General features: G+C 42.5%; 1 protein-coding gene across 1 annotated transcript in view; it reads left to right on the top strand.

Annotated features, from left to right (window-relative positions):
• atrn (attractin) overlaps nucleotides 1–20,705 on the top strand; it is a 323,662-nt gene that overhangs the window by 126,804 nt on the left and 176,153 nt on the right. Inside the window, exons 15-19 of the mRNA XM_061925143.1 lie at nucleotides 4,019–4,200; nucleotides 4,487–4,706; nucleotides 8,662–8,847; nucleotides 16,252–16,497; nucleotides 16,555–16,692. Coding sequence (XP_061781127.1) covers nucleotides 4,019–4,200; nucleotides 4,487–4,706; nucleotides 8,662–8,847; nucleotides 16,252–16,497; nucleotides 16,555–16,692 — 972 coding nt within the window. The remainder of the gene's footprint in view (nucleotides 1–4,018; nucleotides 4,201–4,486; nucleotides 4,707–8,661; nucleotides 8,848–16,251; nucleotides 16,498–16,554; nucleotides 16,693–20,705) is intronic.

Genomic DNA, 20,705 nt, shown 5'->3' with positions numbered 1-20,705 from the left:
ATGCATTCAAATGTTTATTTCATTTAATTTTGATGATTTGAAGTGGCAACAAATGAAAATCCAAAATTCCGTGTGTCACAAAATTAGAATATTACTTAAGGCTAATACAAAAAAGGGATTTTTAGAAATGTTGGCCAACTGAAAAGTATGAAAATGAAAAATATGAGCATGTACAATACTCAATACTTGGTTGGAGCTCCTTTTGCCTCAATTACTGCGTTAATGCGGCGTGGCATGGAGTCGATGAGTTTCTGGCACTGCTCAGGTGTTATGAGAGCCCAGGTTGCTCTGATAGTGGCCTTCAACTCTTCTGCGTTTTTGGGTCTGGCATTCTGCATCTTCCTTTTCACAATACCCCACAGATTTTCTATGGGGCTAAGGTCAGGGGAGTTGGCGGGCCAATTTAGAACAGAAATACCATGGTCCGTAAACCAGGCACGGGTAGATTTTGCGCTGTGTGCAGGCGCCAAGTCCTGTTGGAACTTGAAATCTCCATCTCCATAGAGCAGGTCAGCAGCAGGAAGCATGAAGTGCTCTAAAACTTGCTGGTAGACTGCTGCGTTGACCCTGGATCTCAGGAAACAGAGTGGACCGACACCAGCAGATGACATGGCACCCCAAACCATCACCCAACCATGCAAATTTTGCATTTCCTTTGGAAATCGAGGTCCCAGAGTCTGGAGGAAGACAGGAGAGGCACAGGATCCACGTTGCCTGAAGTCTAGTGTAAAGTTTCCACCATCAGTGATGGTTTGGGGTGCCATGTCATCTGCTGGTGTCGGTCCACTCTGTTTCCTGAGATCCAGGGTCAACGCAGCCGTCTACCAGCAAGTTTTAGAGCACTTCATGCTTCCTGCTGCTGACCTGCTCTATGGAGATGGAGATTTCAAGTTCCAACAGGACTTGGCGCCTGCACACAGCGCAAAATCTACCCGTGCCTGGTTTACGGACCATGGTATTTCTGTTCTAAATTGGCCCGCCAACTCCCCTGACCTTAGCCCCATAGAAAATCTGTGGGGTATTGTGAAAAGGAAGATGCAGAATGCCAGACCCAAAAACGCAGAAGAGTTGAAGGCCACTATCAGAGCAACCTGGGCTCTCATAACACCTGAGCAGTGCCAGAAACTCATCGACTCCATGCCACGCCGCATTAACGCAGTAATTGAGGCAAAAGGAGCTCCAACCAAGTATTGAGTATTGTACATGCTCATATTTTTCATTTTCATACTTTTCAGTTGGCCAACATTTCTAAAAATCCCTTTTTTGTATTAGCCTTAAGTAATATTCTAATTTTGTGACACACTGAATTTTGGATTTTCATTTGTTGCCACTTCAAATCATCAAAATTAAATGAAATAAACATTTGAATGCATCAGTCTGTGTGCAATGAATAAATACAATGTACAAGTTACACCTTTTGAATGCAATTACTGAAATAAATCAAGTTTTTCAAAATATTCTAATTTACTGGCTTTTACCTGTATGTACTTGTGAGTGAATAGTGTTTTTGTATTTTTAAAAAAAAAAAAAAAAACTTTTCACATTGTTGGTTTAGGGCATTGGTTCTCAACCTTTTTTCAGTGATGTACCCCCTGTGAACATTTTTTTAATTCAAGTACCCCCTAATCCGAGCAAAGCATTTTTGGTTGAAAAAAAGAGATAAAGAAGTAAAATACAGCACTATGTCATCAGTTTCTGATTTATTAAATTGTATAAGAGTGCAAAATATTGCTCATTTGTAGTGGTCTTTCTTGAACTATTTGGGAAAAAAAGGTATAAAAATAACTAAAAAACTTGTTGAAAAATAAACAAGTGATTCAATTATAAATAAAGATTTCTACACATAGAAGTAATCATCAACTTAAAGTGCCCTCTTTGGGGATTGTAATAGAGATCCATCTGGATTCATGAACTTAATTCTAAACATTTCTTCACAAAAAAAGAAATCTTTAACATCAATATTTATGGAACATGTCCACAAAAAATCTAGCTGTCAACACTGAATATTGCATTGTTGCATTGTAATGAATGGAATAGCCTACTTGATTTGATGTTCAGTTTATGAACTTACATTCATATTTTGTTGAAGTATTATTCAAAAAATATATTTATAAAGGATTTTTGAATTGTTGCTATTTTTAGAATATTTAAAAAAAAATCTCACGTACCCCTTGGCATACCTTCAAGTACCCCCAGGGGTACGCGTACCCCCATTTGAGAACCACTGGTTTAGGGTATTGTGTGTAGAATTTTGAGGACAAAAAATCTATTCCATTTTGGATTAAGACTGTTACATAAAAGGCTGTGAATACTTATGTACCGTATTTTCCGCACTATAAGGCGCACCGGATTATTAGCCGCACCTTCAATGAATGGCATATTTCAAAACTTTGTCCACCTATAAGCCGCCCCGGACTATAAGCCGCGCCTACGTTGCGCTAAAGGGAATGTCAAAAAAACAGTCAGATAGGTCAGTCAAACTTTAATAATATATTAAAAACCAGCGTTCTAACAACTCTGTCCCAAAATGTACGCAAATGTGCAATCACAAACATAGTAAAATTCAAAATAGTGCAGAGCAATAGCAACATAATGTTGCTCGAACGTTAATGTCACAACACACAAAATAAACATAGCGCTCACCTTCTGAAGTTATTCTTCATTCGTAAATCCTTCGAATTCTTCGTCTTCGGTGTCCGAATTGAAAAGTTGGGCAAATGTGGGATCCAAAATGGCCGGTTCCGTCTCGTCGAAGTCATCGGAGTCAGTGTCACTGTTCAGCAGTTCTGTGAATCCTGCCTTCCAGAAAGCTCGGACCACAGTTGGGACCGAAATATCTGCCCAGGCATTTACGATCCACTGGCAAATGTTGGCGTATGTCGTCCGGCGCTGTCTGCCTGTCTTAGTGAAGGTGTGTTCGCCTTCGGTCATCCATTGTTCCCACGCCGTTCGCAGTCGTGATTTGAATGCCCTGTTGACACCAATATCCAGCGGTTGGAGTTCTTTGGTTAATCCACCCGGAATGACGGCGAGTGTTGTATTTGTGTGCTTCACTTGTTTTTTGACACCATCTGTGATGTGGGCGCGCATAGAGTCGTATATCAACATGGACGGAGCTGTGTGAAAAAAGCCACCCGGCCTCTTCGCGTAAACTTCCCTTAACCACTCGCTCATCTTTTCTTCATCCATCCATCCAATCGAGTTAGCTTTTATGATGACGCCGGCTGGAAAGGTCTCTTTTGGCAAAGTCTTCCTTTTGAATATCACCATGGGTGGAAGTTTCTGGCCATTAGCATGGCAAGCTAGAACCACAGTGAAGGACGACTTCTCATTCCCTGTGGTGCGAATATTCACCGTACGTGCTCCCGTTGTATCCACAGTATCCACAGTGCGGTTCACAGGAATATCAGTTGCTGTGAAATAGTAATCCGTGTGAGGATGGAGAGATTGCGTCTTTTCATGAACCGGATCCTTGTCGCTTAGTAGGAGCCATTTTGTGGTCTTTACAGATGTAAACAGGAAATGAAACGTACGGTAATATCCGCGCGCTTTTTCTTCTTCTACGCGGGCGGGTGGTTGCTTACAGTAGAAGAAGAAGCGCTTCCTGTTCTATGGGGGCGGGTGCTTACCTTGGCGGTTGCTTGCGTAGAAGAAGAAGCGCTTCCTGTTCTACCGGGAAAAAAGATGGCGGCTGTTTACCGTAGTTACGAGACCGAAACTTTATGAAAATGAATCTTAATATTAATCCATATATAAAGCGCACCGGGTTAAAAGCCGCACTGTCAGCTTTTGAGTAAATTTGTGGTTTTTAGGTGCGGCTAATGGTGCGGAAAATACGGTACTTTAGTGATTAGTGTTGTTACTTAAAGACCGTGTGGTCAACAAGAGTTTTTTATTTTCCTCATGCCCTCTAAAATATAAAAAAACAAACGAGGATGTGATTTTGCTCTATTTATCTATGGCCTGCTTCTAATGGCCTCCTTTGTGCTGGAAGTAAATCAATTTGTCGCGTCTCCAGATAACGTTTGTGGCGAGAGCTGGCACCTGGTGGGCAACTCCTGCCTGAAGTTCATCACGGCCAGGGACTCGTACGACAACGCCAAACTGGTTTGCCGCAACCACAACGCCGTGCTGGCGTCGCTCACCACGCAGAAGAAGGTGGACTTTGTCCTGAAGGAGCTGCAGATCATGAGCGTGGTGGTAAGTACAGGGGAGGGCTAGTGGCCTTTAGCGACCAATCAGTCCGAGATCTGCAGTTGGATGGAAAGAATTGAGAAGCTTTAATTAGGTTTGAAGGAGATAGAACTTCTCTTCCTTGTTTACCAGCACTGTAGCAGCATAGAAATGGATTGGGGATGGTCTGATAGGGTCTGCAGAGTCTGTGAAATTGATGTTGAAACACTTCTTTCCCTGAAAAAGCCCGAAAAAAAAAGTCCTCCCTAGAAATACTCGTTTGTGTTATGGGAGCGCCTGTGTCATGTTGCAGTACAAAGCCTCCGTGACCCCCTGGGTGGGCCTCCGCAAGATCAACGTGTCCTACTGGTGCTGGGAGGACATGTCCCCGTTCACCAACACTTCCCTCCAGTGGCTGCCAGGCGAGCCCAGTGACGCTGGTTTCTGCGGCTACCTGGCCGAGCCCGCCTCCAGTGGCCTGAAGGCGCAGACCTGCATCAGCCCCGTCAACGGCAGCCTGTGTGAGCGGCCAGGTGAGAAGCACACCTGACCTCCTGTACCTTGAGTGCCGAAAAAGTGTTGTATGGTTTACATACTGACCTTAAATATATCTGATTTATGACACCTAAAGACTTACAAAGTTCGAGAATAAATAGATATGATCAAAATAGTATCAATCTCAGGGAGATTCCCGAGAATTTTGAGAGTTAATGCGCAAACCACGTGTTTCCTGACGTAGAGGAGGAACCACAGATCCCTTCCACATCAACAACAATGCTAACCAAGCAGACTTTGTGAGAGCCAACAACGATTACCTTGGGAAAAACGATGATCCAGATCCTTATATTTTTGAGCCCGAATATAAAGAGGATGAGCAATACGTTTGAGAAGCCGAGTGCTAAACGAATGTAGCTTTATAGCATTAGCAGCATTGCTAGGTGCTAAACATACAAACTAACCGTCCATCCATCCATCCATCTTCTTCCGCTTATCCGAGGTCGGGTCGCGGGGGAAGCAGCCTAAGCAGGGAAGCCCAGACTTCGCTCTCCCCAGCCACTTCGTCCAGCTCCTCCCGGGGGATCCCGAGGCGTTCCCAGGCCAGCCGGGAGACATAGTCTTCCCAACGTGTCCTGGGTCTTCCTCGTGGCCTCCTACCGGTCGGACGTGCCCTAAACAACTCCCTAGGGAGGCGCTTGGGTGGCATCCTGACTAGATGCCCGAACCACCTCATCTGGCTCCTCTCGATGTGGAGGAGCAGCGGCTTTACTTTGAGCTCCCCCCGGATGACAGAGCTTCTCACCCTATCTCTAAGGGAGAGCCCCGCCACGCGGCGGAGGAAACTCATTTCGGCCGCTTGTACCCGTGATCTTGTCCTTTCGGTCATAACCCAAAGCTCATGACTATAGGTGAGGATGGGAACGTAGATCGACCGGTAAATCGAGAGCTTTGCCTTCCGGCTTAGCTCCTTCTTCACCACAACGGATCGATACAGCGTCCGCATTACTGAAGACGCCGCACCGATCCGCCTGTCGATCTCACGATCCACTCTTCCCTCACTCGTGAACAAGACTCCAAACTAACCGTAATAAAACATAATAAAACAAGTAGTATTTCCACTCTTGCTGGGATGCCGACCGACGGGACGCTCACATAATCTTGGTTAGATGAAGAATCAATCGCAATCCCGCACCAAGGTTTAAAAAAAGTTGCCAAACAAGCGTCTTTTTCGCCATCTCAGGGTTGTGAAAGTGGACCAATCTGTCGGTCCATGGCCACATTTGTCTACTTACAGGTGAGAGATGCATGAATTATAATCTAGAATTTACTTTTAGCAAATCTGTGTTGGCCCTGCGATGAGGTGGCCACTTGTCCAGGGTGTACCCCGCCTTCCGCCCGAATGCAGCTGAGATAGGCTCTAGCACCCCCCCCCCCCCCCCCCCCCCCCGTGACACCGAAAGGGACAAGCGGTAGAAAATGGATGGATGGAATTTGAGACCAAGCAGAAGCAACCGTCAGCTCAGTGTGTCAACAATAGCAGCGTAAGCTATCATTAGCTCACTGCTATCAATGTGCCGCGAAAATAGTCCATCTGCGTTAGAACTTATAATAACAATATCACTCATGTTTGGTTAATTTCCATGTCACGACATGTAAATGGAGTATTGTTGGCACTTTCTGGATGTTTTTAGAGAGTATAATGAGAGGACCCTCCATCTGTTGACTCAATCGTTAGATATTTGTTTACCATTTTGAACACATAAAAAAAGCCAAGTACCGTATTTTCCGCACTATAAGGCGCACCGGATTATTAGCCGCACCTTCAATGAATGGCATATTTCAAAACTTTGTCCACCTATAAGCCGCCCCGGACTATAAGCCGCGCCTACGCTGCGCTAAAGGTAATGTCAAAAAAACAGTCAGATAGGTCAGTCAAACTTTAATAATATATTAAAAACCAGCGTTCTAACAACTCTGTCCCAAAATGTACGCAAATGTGCAATCACAAACATAGTAAAATTCAAAATAGTGCAGAGCAATAGCAACATAATGTTGCTCGAACGTTAATGTCACAACACACAAAATAAACATAGCGCTCACCTTCTGAAGTTATTCTTCATTCGTAAATCCTTCGAATTCTTCGTCTTCGGTGTCCGAATTGAAAAGTTGGGCAAATGTGGGATCCAAAATGGCCGGTTCCGTCTCGTCGAAGTCATCGGAGTCATCGGAGTCAGTGTCACTGTTGTCCAGCAGTTCTGTGAATCCTGCCTTCCGGAAAGCTCGGACCACAGTTGTGACCGAAATATCTGCCCAGGCATTTACGATCCACTGGCAAATGTTGGCGTATGTCGTCCGACGCTGTCTGCCTGTCTTAGTGAAGGTGTGTTCGCCTTCGGTCATCCATTGTTCCCACGCCGTTCGTGCAGAAGCGTTACTACGGTGACGTAGAATCTACGGATATTGCCGAAGATTTTCAGAGCGGGATATTCAAAATGGCCGATTGAGTTTGTGGCATTTTGTGATATTTAGACGGTATTTTCACATAGTTTATCAATCAATCAATCTTTATTTATATAGCCCTAAATCACAAGTGTCTCAAAGGGCTGCACAAGCCACAACGACATCCTCGGTACAAAGCCCACATACGGGCAAGGAAAAACTCACCCCAGTGGGACGTCGATGTGAATGACTATGAGAAACCTTGGAGAGGACCGCATATGTGGGTAACCCCCCCCCTCTAGGGGAGACCGAAAGCAATGGATGTCGAGTGGGTCTGACATAATATTGTGAGAGTCCAGTCCATAGTGGATCCAACATAATAGTAAGAGTCCAGTCCATAGTGGGGCCAGCAGGACACCATCCCGAGCGGAGACGGGTCAGCAGCGCAGAGATGTTCCCAGCCGATGCACAGGCGAGCGGTCCACCCCGGGTCCCGACTCTGGACAGCCAGCCCTTCATCCATGGCCACCGGACCTGTGCCCCCCCCCCCCTCAAGGAAAAGGGGAGCAGAGGAGAAAAGAAAAGAAACGGCAGATCAACTGGTCTAACAGGGGGGCTATTTAAAGGCTAGAGTATACAAATGAGTTTTAAGATGGGAGTTAATTGCTTCTACTGAGGTAGCATCTCTAATTGTTACCGGGAGGGCATTCCATAGTACTGGAGCCCGAATAGAAAACGCTCTATAGCCCGCAGACTTTTTTTGGGCTCTGGGAATCACTAATAAGCCGGAGTTCTTCGAACGCAGATTTCTTGCCGGGACATATGGTACAATGCAATCGACAAGATAGGACGGAGCTAGACCGTGTAGTATTTTATACGTAAGTAGTAAAACCTTAAAGTCACATCTTAAGTGCACAGGAAGCCAGTGCAGGTGAGCCAGTATAGGCGTAATATGATCAAACTTTCTTGTTCTTGTCAAAAGTCTAGCAGCCGCATTTTGTACCAACTGTAATTTTTTAATGCTAGACATAGGGAGACCCGAAAATAATACGTTACAGTAGTCGAGACGAGACGTAACGAACGCATGAATAATGATCTCAGCGTCGCTAGTGGATAAAATAGAACGAATTTTAGCGATATTACGGAGATGAAAGAAGGCCGTTTTAGTAACACTCTTAATGTGTGACTCAAACGAGAGAGTTGGGTGGAAGATAATACCCAGATTCTTTACTGATTCGCCTTGTGTAATTGTTTGGTTGTCAAATGTTAAGGTGGTATTATTAAATAAATGTCGGATTGTAAATACAATTGGATCTGGTTTAATCGATACAATGAAACACTATTAGACATATAAAGTCTTACACTCTACTGTTACTTTAAAGCGTTAGCTTGCGCTCATTTTGTCACGTTTGCTAACAAAATCAACAAGTCTTGAATTGTCAATGAGGCACCTTTTTTATGTTATGGTTTAGTCATAAACCAAAACATGAGTATCAATTTCCTCCATTGTCGGTTTAAATGTCCGCTAACGTCTTTGTGGTCGTCCCTCAGCCAACCACAGCGCCAAGCAGTGCCGGACGCCGTGCGCCATGCGTGCCACCTGCAGCGAGTGCACCAGCAGCTCCTCGGAGTGCATGTGGTGCAGCAACATGAAGCAGTGCGTGGACTCCAACGCCTACGTGGCGTCCTTCCCCTTCGGCCAGTGCATGGAGTGGTACACCATGAACACCTGTCCACGTAAGCCTCGCCAAGGTCGCCGCTATAATTAGCCTCTTGTTGTCGTCGTCGTCGTCGCTTTTGACGGGACGCAGAGTCCCCCAGGTCTTCTCTTTCAGGCTGTTGCTTCTTACTTAAAGTGACACGTTGGTGTGCTTTGACTTTGAAAAGAACTCTCCATGGCTCGTTCGCCCTTGATTGTGTTCTGCCCAGATACATTTTAATTCCAGAGTTGTCACGCTGGTTTTTGGGTTTATCAAAAGAACATTCCCCAAGAGGAAAGAAAGGGTCATTCTCCAGCTTCTCCACTAGGTGAAGCTACTTGTGTATTGGAGTTTTCACATCTGAATGGATACATATTCATTATTAGTAGCGCTACTCAATGGTACCAATCTTTAGTACTCTATGTGTTGATTAGAGATCTGCTGATTATTGACCATATATTTGGCATTTTGACAATGTCACCGTCTTTATTGGTATCTGCCTTTTTTTTTTCCTAACTACAACTGAACTTTATTCATTTATTCAAGTTTTATTCACAATACCATATAACAAATACAATAGTAGTAAAATATCATCATTTAAAGATGTTGGTACGTGAAAGGGTCCCCCAAATAAGCTAGAAGAAGCTTTTGACAGGGGGTCCAGAGGATAGAATATACATGAAATGATGGAATATACATGGAATGATGGAACATGGTAGCAAGTACAACAACAAAACAAAAAACAACGCTATATGATTAACACAAGATAATAGTACTAAAGCAAGCATACACATACCGTATTTTCCGCACTATAAGGCGCACCTAAAAACCACAAACTTTCTCAAAAGCTGACAGTGCGCCTTATAACCCGGTGCGCTTTATATATGGATAAATATTAAGATTCATTTTCATAAAGTTTAGGTCTCGCAACTACGGTAAACAGCCGCCATCTTTTTTCCCCGTAGAAGAAGCGCGCGGTGCATGCTGGGATATGTGACGTTTCATTTCCATTTGTGTGTTTATGTAAAGACCCCAAAATGGCTCCTATTAAGTGTGTTGTCTGTCTAATTATAAATAATGCAGACGAGGCGTGTTAACTGAGTTCTCAACGTTTTCTCACAGCGTGCTCATAACCACATTCTAACTCCCAGCATACAACAACGCTTCTCAGGGCTACCGCGCATGCTCGTAACTATCGTTGCATGCTGGGTAGTGTAGTTGTTATATTTGCTAGCTCATAACAGCACATTGAGAGACACACTTACGCGCTTAATTCAATACTCGCCGTCATTCCGGGTGGATTGACAAAAGACCTCCAGCCGCTAGATATTGGTGTCAACAGGGCATTCGAAGCTAGACTGCTAACTGCGTGGGAACAATGGATGACAGAAGGCGAACACACCTTCACTAAGACGAGGAGGCAGCGCCAGACGACGCCAACATCTGCCAGTGGATCGTAAATTTGCCCAACTTTTCACTTCGGACACCGAAGACGAAGGATTTACGAATGAAGAATAACTTCAGAAAGTGAGCGCTATGTTTATTTTGTGTGTTGTGACATTAACGTTCGAGCAACATTATGTTGCTATTGCTCTGCACTATTTTGAATTTTACTATGTTTGTGATTGCACATTTGCGTACATTTTGGGAGTGAACAGAGTTGTTAGAACGCTGGTTTTTAATATATTATTAAAGTTTGACTGACCTATCTGACTGTTTTTTTGACATTCCCTTTAGCGCAGCGTAGGCGCGGCTTATAGTCCGGGGCGGCTTATTGGTGGACAAAGTTATGAAATATGTAATTCATTGAAGGTGCGGCTAATAATCCGGTGCGCCTTATAGTGCGGAAAATACGGTACATACATACATTCATTCAACCATGCAAAACCCAACAGTAGTCTACCCTACATGAGGCATTAAATATAGGTGGTTAATAGATAAGTTTTTAGTTTATTTTTGAAGTTGGAGAATGGATACAGCATCTTGAGGTTCTCATTAAGCCGGTTCCAAATCTTTGGTCCCCTGCATACAACACTTCGAGCGGTACAATCCAGTAAACGATGTTTCCCTGATATCAAATCTAAGTTACGAGTGTTGTGGGCATGCTGGGGATGGTAGATAGGAACCAAGCTACAGAGCCTTAAATTCAGCCTGTAAATGACTTGATAGGTTAAACAAGCATTTTGATAAATATTGAACTCTGTCAGTCTTAAGAGATGATAATTATGGAATAGATGTCGAGTGGGGGCATTAAACTTGGACCATGACAGGGCCCGTATAATTTTCTTTTGCATAGATTCTAATTTGTGGAGGTAGGTAGGGAAGGTGTTACACCAGATGACATTACAGTAGTTTAGATGTGGTTCAAAGAGAGTTTTATATAGTGTGAGTAGAGCATAAAGAGGAAGATAATGACGAAGGTGAAAGAACAGGCCAACATATTTGGATAATTTGTTTAACAGATGGCTAATGTGACATTTGAAATTGAGGTATTCGTCAATGATGACCCCCAGGAATTTTGTGGAGTACCCTCTCTGTATTTCCTGCCCATTGATGTTGATATGGCAGTGCTCAGTATTTGTCCGGTTTTTATTAGAACGAAATAGAATAAAATTTGTTTTATTTACATTAAGTGAGAGCTTATTGCATTTGAACCAGGAATCTACTTTCACAAGCTCTGAATTGACAGTTACTTGTAGATCGTGTAGGCTCCTGTGTGAGGTAAACAAATTTGTATCGTCAGCAAAAATTATTTTATGAAAAGTTTCGGAGGAGTTTACAAAATCATTTATGTATAGGATAAAAAGGAGAGGCCCCAAGATGGATCCCTGGGGAGCCCCATAATTTATGGTCATACATCAGCAGATACAATATATACACATATGATACAGTATTAAGTATTAAAAAATAAAAAATAATTAGTGAAGCTGGTGCTTAAGCACTGCTTAAGCACCAGCAGGTTTGCCCTGCAAAAATGTAATTTTTTTTCCGGAAATTCAGTTTTTGTCATATTTTGGCATTTTGACGTATCGGCGTCTTTATCAGTTTCAGCCTTTTTTGTTTTTGTTTTTCCAACTACAAATTAACTACATCAGCAGATACAAAATACACACACATTATACAGTAGTTAGTATTTTAACTTTGATTGTTTGCCGGGAAATCCAGTTTTTGTCCTTTCTCGGCGTCTTACCGGTTCCATTTTGTTTGTTTTCACTTCTGCAACGATCAAGTGTCCGTCTGCAGCACTCTGAGTGTGCGCTCATTAAGGGAGCAAGGCGAGTTCATGTGTTGATTAGTGATTGACTGATTATCTGTGCCGATATTTGGCATTTTGACGTATATCAGCCTCTTTATCGGTATCAGCCTTTTTTGTTTTTGTTTTTGTTTTTTAACTACAACTAAACTACATCAGCGGATACAATATATATATATATACACATATGATACAATATTTGGTATTTTAATTTCCATTTTTTGCCGACAAATCCAGTTTTTGTCCTTCTTTCGCCGATATTTGGCATTTTGACGTATAATGGTGTCTATCGGTACCAGGCTTTCTTTTTTTCCCTTTTTTTTAAACTACAACTGAACTACATCATCAGATACAATATACAGGTAAAAGCCAGTAAATTAGAATATTTTGAAAAACTTGATTTATTTCAGTAATTGCATTCAAAAGGTGTAACTTGTACATTATATTTATTCATTGCACACAGACTGATGCATTCAAATGTTTATTTCATTTAATTTTGATGATTTGAAGTGGCAACAAATGAAAATCCAAAATTCCGTGTGTCACAAAATTAGAATATTACTTAAGGCTAATACAAAAAAGGGATTTTTAGAAATGTTGGCCAACTGAAAAGTATGAAAATGAAAAATATGAGCATGTACAATACTCAATACTTGGTTGGAGCTCCTTTTGCCTCAATTACTGCGTTAATGCGGCGTGGCATGGCGTCGATGAGTTTCTGGCACTGCTCAGGTGTTATGAGAGCCCAGGTTGCTCTGATAGTGGCCTTCAACTCTTCTGCGTTTTTGGGTCTGGCATTCTGCATCTTCCTTTTCACAATACCCCACAGATTTTCTATGGGGCTAAGGTCAGGGGAGTTGGCGGGCCAATTTAGAACAGAAATACCATGGTCCGTAAACCAGGCACGGGTAGATTTTGCGCTGTGTGCAGGCGCCAAGTCCTGTTGGAACTTGAAATCTCCATCTCTGTCACTATCTAGTCTGGAAATGGAGCTGAATAATATAAAGTCTTCAGCTGAACTCATGTATGATAGCTTCATCTCAGGTCAGCAGCAGGAAGCATGAAGTGCTCTAAAACTTGCTGGTAGACGGCTGCGTTGACCCTGGATCGCAGGAAACAGAGTGGACCGACACCAGCAGATGACATGGCACCCCAAACCATCACTGATGGTGGAAACTTTACACTAGACTTCAGGCAACGTGGATCCTGTGCCTCTCCTGTCTTCCTCCAGACTCTGGGACCTCGATTTCCAAAGGAAATGCAAAATTTGCATGGTTGGGTGATGGTTTGGGGTGCCATGTCATCTGCTGGTGTCGGTCCACTCTGTTTCCTGAGATCCAGGGTCAACGCAGCCGTCTACCAGCAAGTTTTAGAGCACTTCATGCTTCCTGCTGCTGACCTGCTCTATGGAGATGGAGATTTCAAGTTCCAACAGGACTTGGCGCCTGCACACAGCGCAAAATCTACCCGTGCCTGGTTTACGGACCATGGTATTTCTGTTCTAAATTGGCCCGCCAACTCCCCTGACCTTAGCCCCATAGAAAATCTGTGGGGTATTGTGAAAAGGAAGATGCAGAATGCCAGACCCAAAAACGCAGAAGAGTTGAAGGCCACTATCAGAGCAACCTGGGCTCTCATAACACCTGAGCAGTGCCAGAAACTCATCGACTCCATGCCACGCCGCATTAACGCAGTAATTGAGGCAAAAGGAGCTCCAACCAAGTATTGAGTATTGTACATGCTCATATTTTTCATTTTCATACTTTTCAGTTGGCCAACATTTCTAAAAATCCCTTTTTTGTATTCGCCTTAAGTAATATTCTAATTTTGTGACACACGGAATTTTGGATTTTCATTTGTTGCCACTTCAAATCATCAAAATTAAATGAAATAAACATTTGAATGCATCAGTCTGTGTGCAATGAATAAATATAATGTACAAGTTACACCTTTTGAATGCAATTACTGAAATAAATCAAGTTTTTCAAAATATTCTAATTTACTGGCTTTTACCTGTATACACATATGATACGGTAGTTAGTATTGTGACTTTGATTGTTTCCGGGAAATTCAGTTTTTGTCCTTTCTCGGCGTCTTACCGGTTCCATTTTGTTAGTTTTCACTACTGCAACAATCAAGTGTTCGTCCGCAGCACTCTGAGTATGCGCTCATTAAGGGAGCAGGGCGAGTTCGTGTTGATTAGGGATTGGCTGTTTATTGGTGCCGATATTCGGCATTTTGACGTATGTCAGCCTCTTTATTGGTATCGGCCTTTTTTGTTTTTTTTTAACTACAACTAAACTACGTCAGCAGATTACAATATTTACACATGATCAGTGTTGGGTTAGTTACTGAAAACCAGTAACTAATTACAGTTACTAGTTACTTTATTTCAAAAGTAACTCAGTTACCTACACCAAAAAGTAATGCGTTACTGTGAAAAGTAACTATTACTTCTTTTTATTTTTTATTTTTTTAAGGCTCCCATTAATGCCCTTTTAGTCTTCATTTCAGTACTGTTATTGCACTGGGGAATAATACAATCTGTTGATCAACTAAAATGCATTTGCATCACTGAACTCTGCTAAGCAATGTGGTCTACATACAACACACAAAGACAAAGATATGTTTCAAAGGGCCAATTTATTTCGGGCCTGATCAAATTGACAAAACTATTTTAAATAGCTGCAACATAACATACATAAGTAACAAGCCGCATAACAACAACATAGCTGTAAACCTGGCTTCACCCAAGGAAGGCACACATGACATGATTATATGTCATGTCACTATATACAGCCCACTAGGATCCCTCTTTATGTTTGTGAACGTTATAGTCTATACAATTAGAGGGATGTGATAATCAAACACTCTAGAAGTCTAGAATGAAAGAGTATATAAGATAATTGACAGAGTGTGTGTACCTTCAGTGCTGAATGATGAGCAGAAGCAGAGTTTGGAGTGTCTTCTTTCGCTTGCTTTCCATGTTTATGTACTCACTATCCACTGTGTCCAGGTACTTGGAACATGTTCTTCGTGCATTTGCTGTTTGATGCCAGATATCATGCTAATTAGCTGCCTGAAAGCGGGTGACTCTACTGTAGAAATAGCCTGCATGTCTTCTAGCACAATGGCTCTATCAATGTTGTCCTGGCTAGCAGTGCCTCCGTTAAAATCCTAAGGTGGAGGTGGAGGTGAAGTGGCATCGGAGTCTGTGTCTCTCTTTACTAGCTTCGTCGAAGCATGTTGCTTTTGTAGCTGTTTCAGCAGATCTGATTTGCTGTTTTGGGCAGTAGATGGGATCTTTGATCCAAGACACAACTAGCATTTAACTAAAATGTTATTTTCTTTGTGCTCGACAAAAGAAAAGTAGTGAGAATATCTCCATGTTAAGAAACTCGACTCCAGCTCCACCATGATGTCTTGTTAGTAACACAGACACGCCCCCCCCCTCCCCCCCCACACACACACACACACACACACACACACACACACACACACACACAGCGCGCCTCTTGTGACACAGGAAGATTCAGAAGAACGACACCGCAGCTCTCCAATAAAACACACTCAGATCTTCTCAGTTTCTATCCGATACTATATAAAAAGATAACTTAAAATAACGCAGTAACGCATCATGTAGTAACGGTAATGGAGTTACTGAATATAAAAAAGTAACACGTTAGACTACTAGTTACCGCCGAAAATAACGGCGTTACAGTAACGCGCTACAAAGTCCCAACTCTGCACATGATACAGTATTTAGTATTTCAACTTCCATTTTTTCCTGGGAAGTCCAGTTTCTGTCCTCATTTTCGGCATCCTACCGGTTGTTTGAAATGTTTGCAATATTTCTCACAAGGAAACCTTACAATGTATGAGCTAAATACATGATAAAATGTTAGAAAGTGGAATACAGGCAAAAGTGAATGTTAGACACAGGTGATGAAGGTGTGACATTTGTGAGCCTAACCCAGTTGCACTCATGGTGGGGGCTCGCTATTTGGCAAGCGCTTTTATTTAATCCCTGAATGGTATGAATTATTTAGTAAGTGTTAATAGATGAATGGCAATTTAATAGAAGGTAGTCTTCAGAATCAGAATGATAAGTACTTTATTAATCCCCCAAGGGAAATGAAGAAAGTCTTGGAGTGTTGCTTTAATGAACATCTTCTCATGTGTCTCCAGCTGAGAATTGCTCGGGCTACAGGACGTGCGCTCAGTGTTTGGACCAGCCAGGCTGCGGCTGGTGCACGGACTCCAGCAACACGGGCAAGGGTCAGTGCATCGAGGGCTCGTACCGCGGTCCCTTCCAGACCTCGGTCCCAGCGCCGTCCACCCTGCCCGGCCTGCCCGCCGACCCCCCGCCAGCTCTCAACGCCAGCATGTGTCCCAGCGAGGCCCGCTACAACTGGTCCTTCATCCACTGTCCAGGTGGGAGGGATCTTCTTAATGAAGCTCTTCCCATATAATGCACCGTTCCTCTTCCAGCTTGTCAATGTAACGGCCACAGCCGCTGTGTCAACGAGAGTGTGTGTGAGAAGTGCGAGGACCTCACCACGGGCCGCCACTGCGAGAGCTGCATCTCTGGTTTCTACGGCGACCCCACTAACGGCGGAAGCTGCCAGCGTGAGTTTTAGTCATATTACATTATCATTTTTTATTTGATTTTATTAACAATTTCTTGGTGTCGTCATGCTGTGTGCTTATTTTGATTGCATTGTTTGTATTTTAACCATGTGAAGCACTTTGTGAGAAAATTTACTTTATTATTTACTTTATTTTCCAAACTATAGAGCGCACCGGTATATAAGACGCACCGGTATATAAGACGCACCGGTATATAAGACGCACCCGTTAAATTCTAGGGGGAAAAAATGTGTTCCATGTATTAGCCGCACCGGACTATAAGCCACTGATACATACGAGTTATTTACACAGAAATATTCTGTAAATGTTTATTTACATATCTTAATTGTTTCTAAACGGTGTTTGTAAAATGGCTGATCAGACAAAAGCATATGTAGCATCGTAAGCTAGCTCTCCAATCAGCTAACGGGGACGTTTTGGTGAATTTACTGAGGAATCTGTGAAAGTAAAACAACACAAAAAGAATGTCGTCGTAAGTTAATAATACCGACACAGACACTCGTAAATGTGTTAGCATAGTAGCTAATGCCACTAGCTTCATTACATTACAATAGCACGTACAAATATGCATGAAAACACTCCTACACACATCACACATGGGACGCTTTAGTAACTATAAACAGCTTAAGTTATATTGTAAAACTTACAAATGTTGCTGAATGAAGAATCCATACGGTTGAAACGCTGTGGTGGGATTCAAAAAGTTGATACCTCTCCCCATTACCCTTTTGAGATATGTTTGACTTTCTCTTTATAATTTTCTTTCCTTTTTTTGGTGAAACAACAATAATATTGTTATTGAGCACTAGATTGTTCTCAACATACTGTATATGTACGTATAGTATATACTAGATGTTTGACATGGAACTGACTATGACATACTCAATAAACTGATTGATTGCTATGGACGACGAGAAGACTGAACGGGACTTCTACTTCCGGTCGAAAGGTCTAAATGGGAGGACACTGCAGAACCTGCAGTGAGTGAACTCGTCCAAAAGATGGCACCATAGCGTAAACAGTAGAGATGCGCGGATAGGCAAATATTTCATCCGCAACCGCATCAGAAAGTCGTCAACCATCCGCAATCCACCCGATCTAACATTTGATCAGAACTGCATCCGCCCGCCATCCGCCCGGTATATCTAATATAGACGATGCAAGGCATTAGTGAGGCACCTGCCAACTACTCCGGTTTTCCCGTAATTCGTACGGTTTTCATCAACCTATTCCGGGTTACGGGTGCAGTGATAAAAAATACGTTTTTTCTTTAATTTAAAAAAAAAAGGGTGAAAACTACGCGAATTGCACCTTGTGCAGACAAGATTTTTCGATCGGACACGGAGGAATTAGAGATGTAAAAGACCACTTTGGGACAAAAAAACACAAGTCTAATGCCGTTGCTAGCGATACAAGTGGAAAACTTTCAACGTTTTTCGTCGCCCAAACAGATTCTTTGGATGTGATAAATGCCGAAGTTTTATTTACGGAGGCAATAATTGAGCATGGACTTCCAATCGCACTGGCTGATCACATGCGACAGTTACATGTTTGTAATGCAACCTTTAAAAATCATTACGCGGTGATCGCGGTCCCAAAAACAAACTTTTCTTGCATGATAATGTCCAGAAAAATTCGCTTTATATTACTATAGAGTCCTTTTAACGAATGAGTTTGATGGTTTATCACAAACCTTAAATGAAAGAAGTCCTTTCTTCTCCTGCACCTGCATGCACTTTGGCCTTGCTTCCTGTGTGGTGCGCAATCCTGTCGGCTGTATTTCACAGCACGACATACTGTTAAAAGTGTTTATACTATTTATGCTTTCAAGTCCAAGTTGAAGAAATCTTGTTAAATGTTGACAGCATAACTACCAAAATACAGAAGTATGTCCTTAATATTTTTGCAGTGCTATTTCTGTTGAAAAGTTAAAATGATTACATTAGAGATGTGATGTGCCACTTTTCAAAGTGTCTGATGGCTTAAATTAATTTTCATTAATTTTTCATATTTTGAATTCTTTTGAAAGGCTTACAAAAAAACTACATTTGAATTGTAATTCCATGCTATTGACAGGACTATTAATTTTAATGAAGTTAGCTTACCATGTTTACAGTATGATAATTGTGATAGAAATGTGAATTTCGGGGGGTGGCGGGCAGGTAAGCTGCTTACCTGCTGCGCGTGACGCCGGCCGCGGCGAAGGCGGACGAGGCGGGGTGTCGGTGCGGTGGGCGCGGTAGTGACCCTGGACATGCGTCGGGCCCTTCTCGCGGATCGCCTCAGCTACGGCTCCCGGTGGGGCCCTCTCGGGGGAAGGGGCCTCGGTCCCGGACACCGGCGAGGCGTCCCTTCTCCGCTCCGTAAAAGTGTCCATCTCTTTTCTTTTTTTTTCTTCTGTTGTGGCATATGCAGCAGGTGCCTGCTCGTTTTTCGTATGTGGGTAACAACATTTAACTATGTGTATATATTTCCGAATTGGTTTAACTGCCACCCGCAAAAAAAAAAAAAAAAAAAAAAAAAAAAATCTAATTGATCCGCCCGACCCGACCCGCACGCGGATAAAATCTTATTTTTTTAAATTTCATCCGCCCGATCCACGGATAATCCGCGGACTCCGCGGTTGTGCCCGCAAACCGCGCATCTCTAGTAAACAGTAACACACCTTATAAGTGTGTTTGATCGTTTTTTTCTTAACTATTGCATTATGGCCGTCAGCAAAGAAAAATCCATAAATTAGCCGTTTTATCTTCACGAAGTATGGATTTTAAATATCCATCCACAGCTGAACTCTGACATTAGATTTACTGCAACTTTGGATGACCCTGTGTAAAATGTATCATATTGACTGTTTGTGCGACCGCAGAGTTGAGTGTGGCCATAAACAGCAGGGTGACCCTCATCAGCACCAATCAGCTGCGTCTTCAAGCAATACTTGCTTCTGCTTCTTTGGACTCTTGTTATTCGCTCACTTGTCTGCGCCACTCTTGAGAAACATTCGCTTTTGTAGTTTTCATGACTCCATAAAGGAAAAACCTCCTTGCAGAGGTGTGGACTCGAGTCACATGACTTGGACTCGAGTCAGACTCGAGTCATGAATTTGATGACTTTAGACTCGACTTGACAAAATGTAAAAAGACTTGCAACTCGACTTAGACTTTAACATCAATGACTTGTGACTTCACTTGGACTTGAGCCTTTTGAATTGACATGACTTGACATGACTTGCTACTTTCCCCAAAACCCAAAGATGAAAAAGTTATCCGGGAGTGCTCCGTATTTTTCATTGTGTACTTGTCTATCAGTGTTGCGTGTGTCAGCTGGTGTGCTCTCAGTACAACAGCCAATCAAATTAGATACTTTGTTTTCATCACACAGCATTCATCCAATCAAATTGCAGGACAACCAACGAAGAAGACATGTCCAAACCACACGCCAGTGAACAAAAAATGATACCTAAAATAATTTTGTTTGGGTATAAAAATTACGAGGTGGTCAACACAAAACGGTTTGCAGTATGCAACACATGCGGTTCGAAAATTACTGATGGAGAGGCAACAACTTCCAACTTCGTCCGGCATTTGAAGTTGCACAAAGAACGGTAAGTTTTGAATGTAAGATAACGTTTATTGGCTAAGTAACGTGACTTTTATTTGCTGTGTAGTTAAATCAGTGAGGCTGTAAACTCACTGCAAACGTTATAACGTTATTGCAAACACGGGAATCTGTTGCAGTTCACTACCTTATTCATACTTTTTGTTCAGTGATTTTTTTCAAGCAGGGTTACGTTAGTCAATATATCACACGTAACGTTAGACGGCGGTCAGCAGCACCGCGTATTTTAGCCACCTAAAAAAAGACAAAAATAGTAAAATAAAGGTCAGTTAAAATGTATACTATATTATGAATATGTGTACTGTTTTAGCTAGCTTTCTGACATACTGTTGGTTGTTTACCTCAGTGGTCCCCAACCACCGGGCCGCGGCCCGGTA

The sequence above is a fragment of the Nerophis lumbriciformis genome, linkage group LG29 (assembly GCF_033978685.3).
Source record: "Nerophis lumbriciformis linkage group LG29, RoL_Nlum_v2.1, whole genome shotgun sequence".
Classification (NCBI taxonomy): domain Eukaryota; kingdom Metazoa; phylum Chordata; class Actinopteri; order Syngnathiformes; family Syngnathidae; genus Nerophis; species Nerophis lumbriciformis.
The sequence above is the reverse complement of the archived record's forward strand: the minus strand, read 5'-3'. Positions and strand labels throughout refer to the sequence as shown.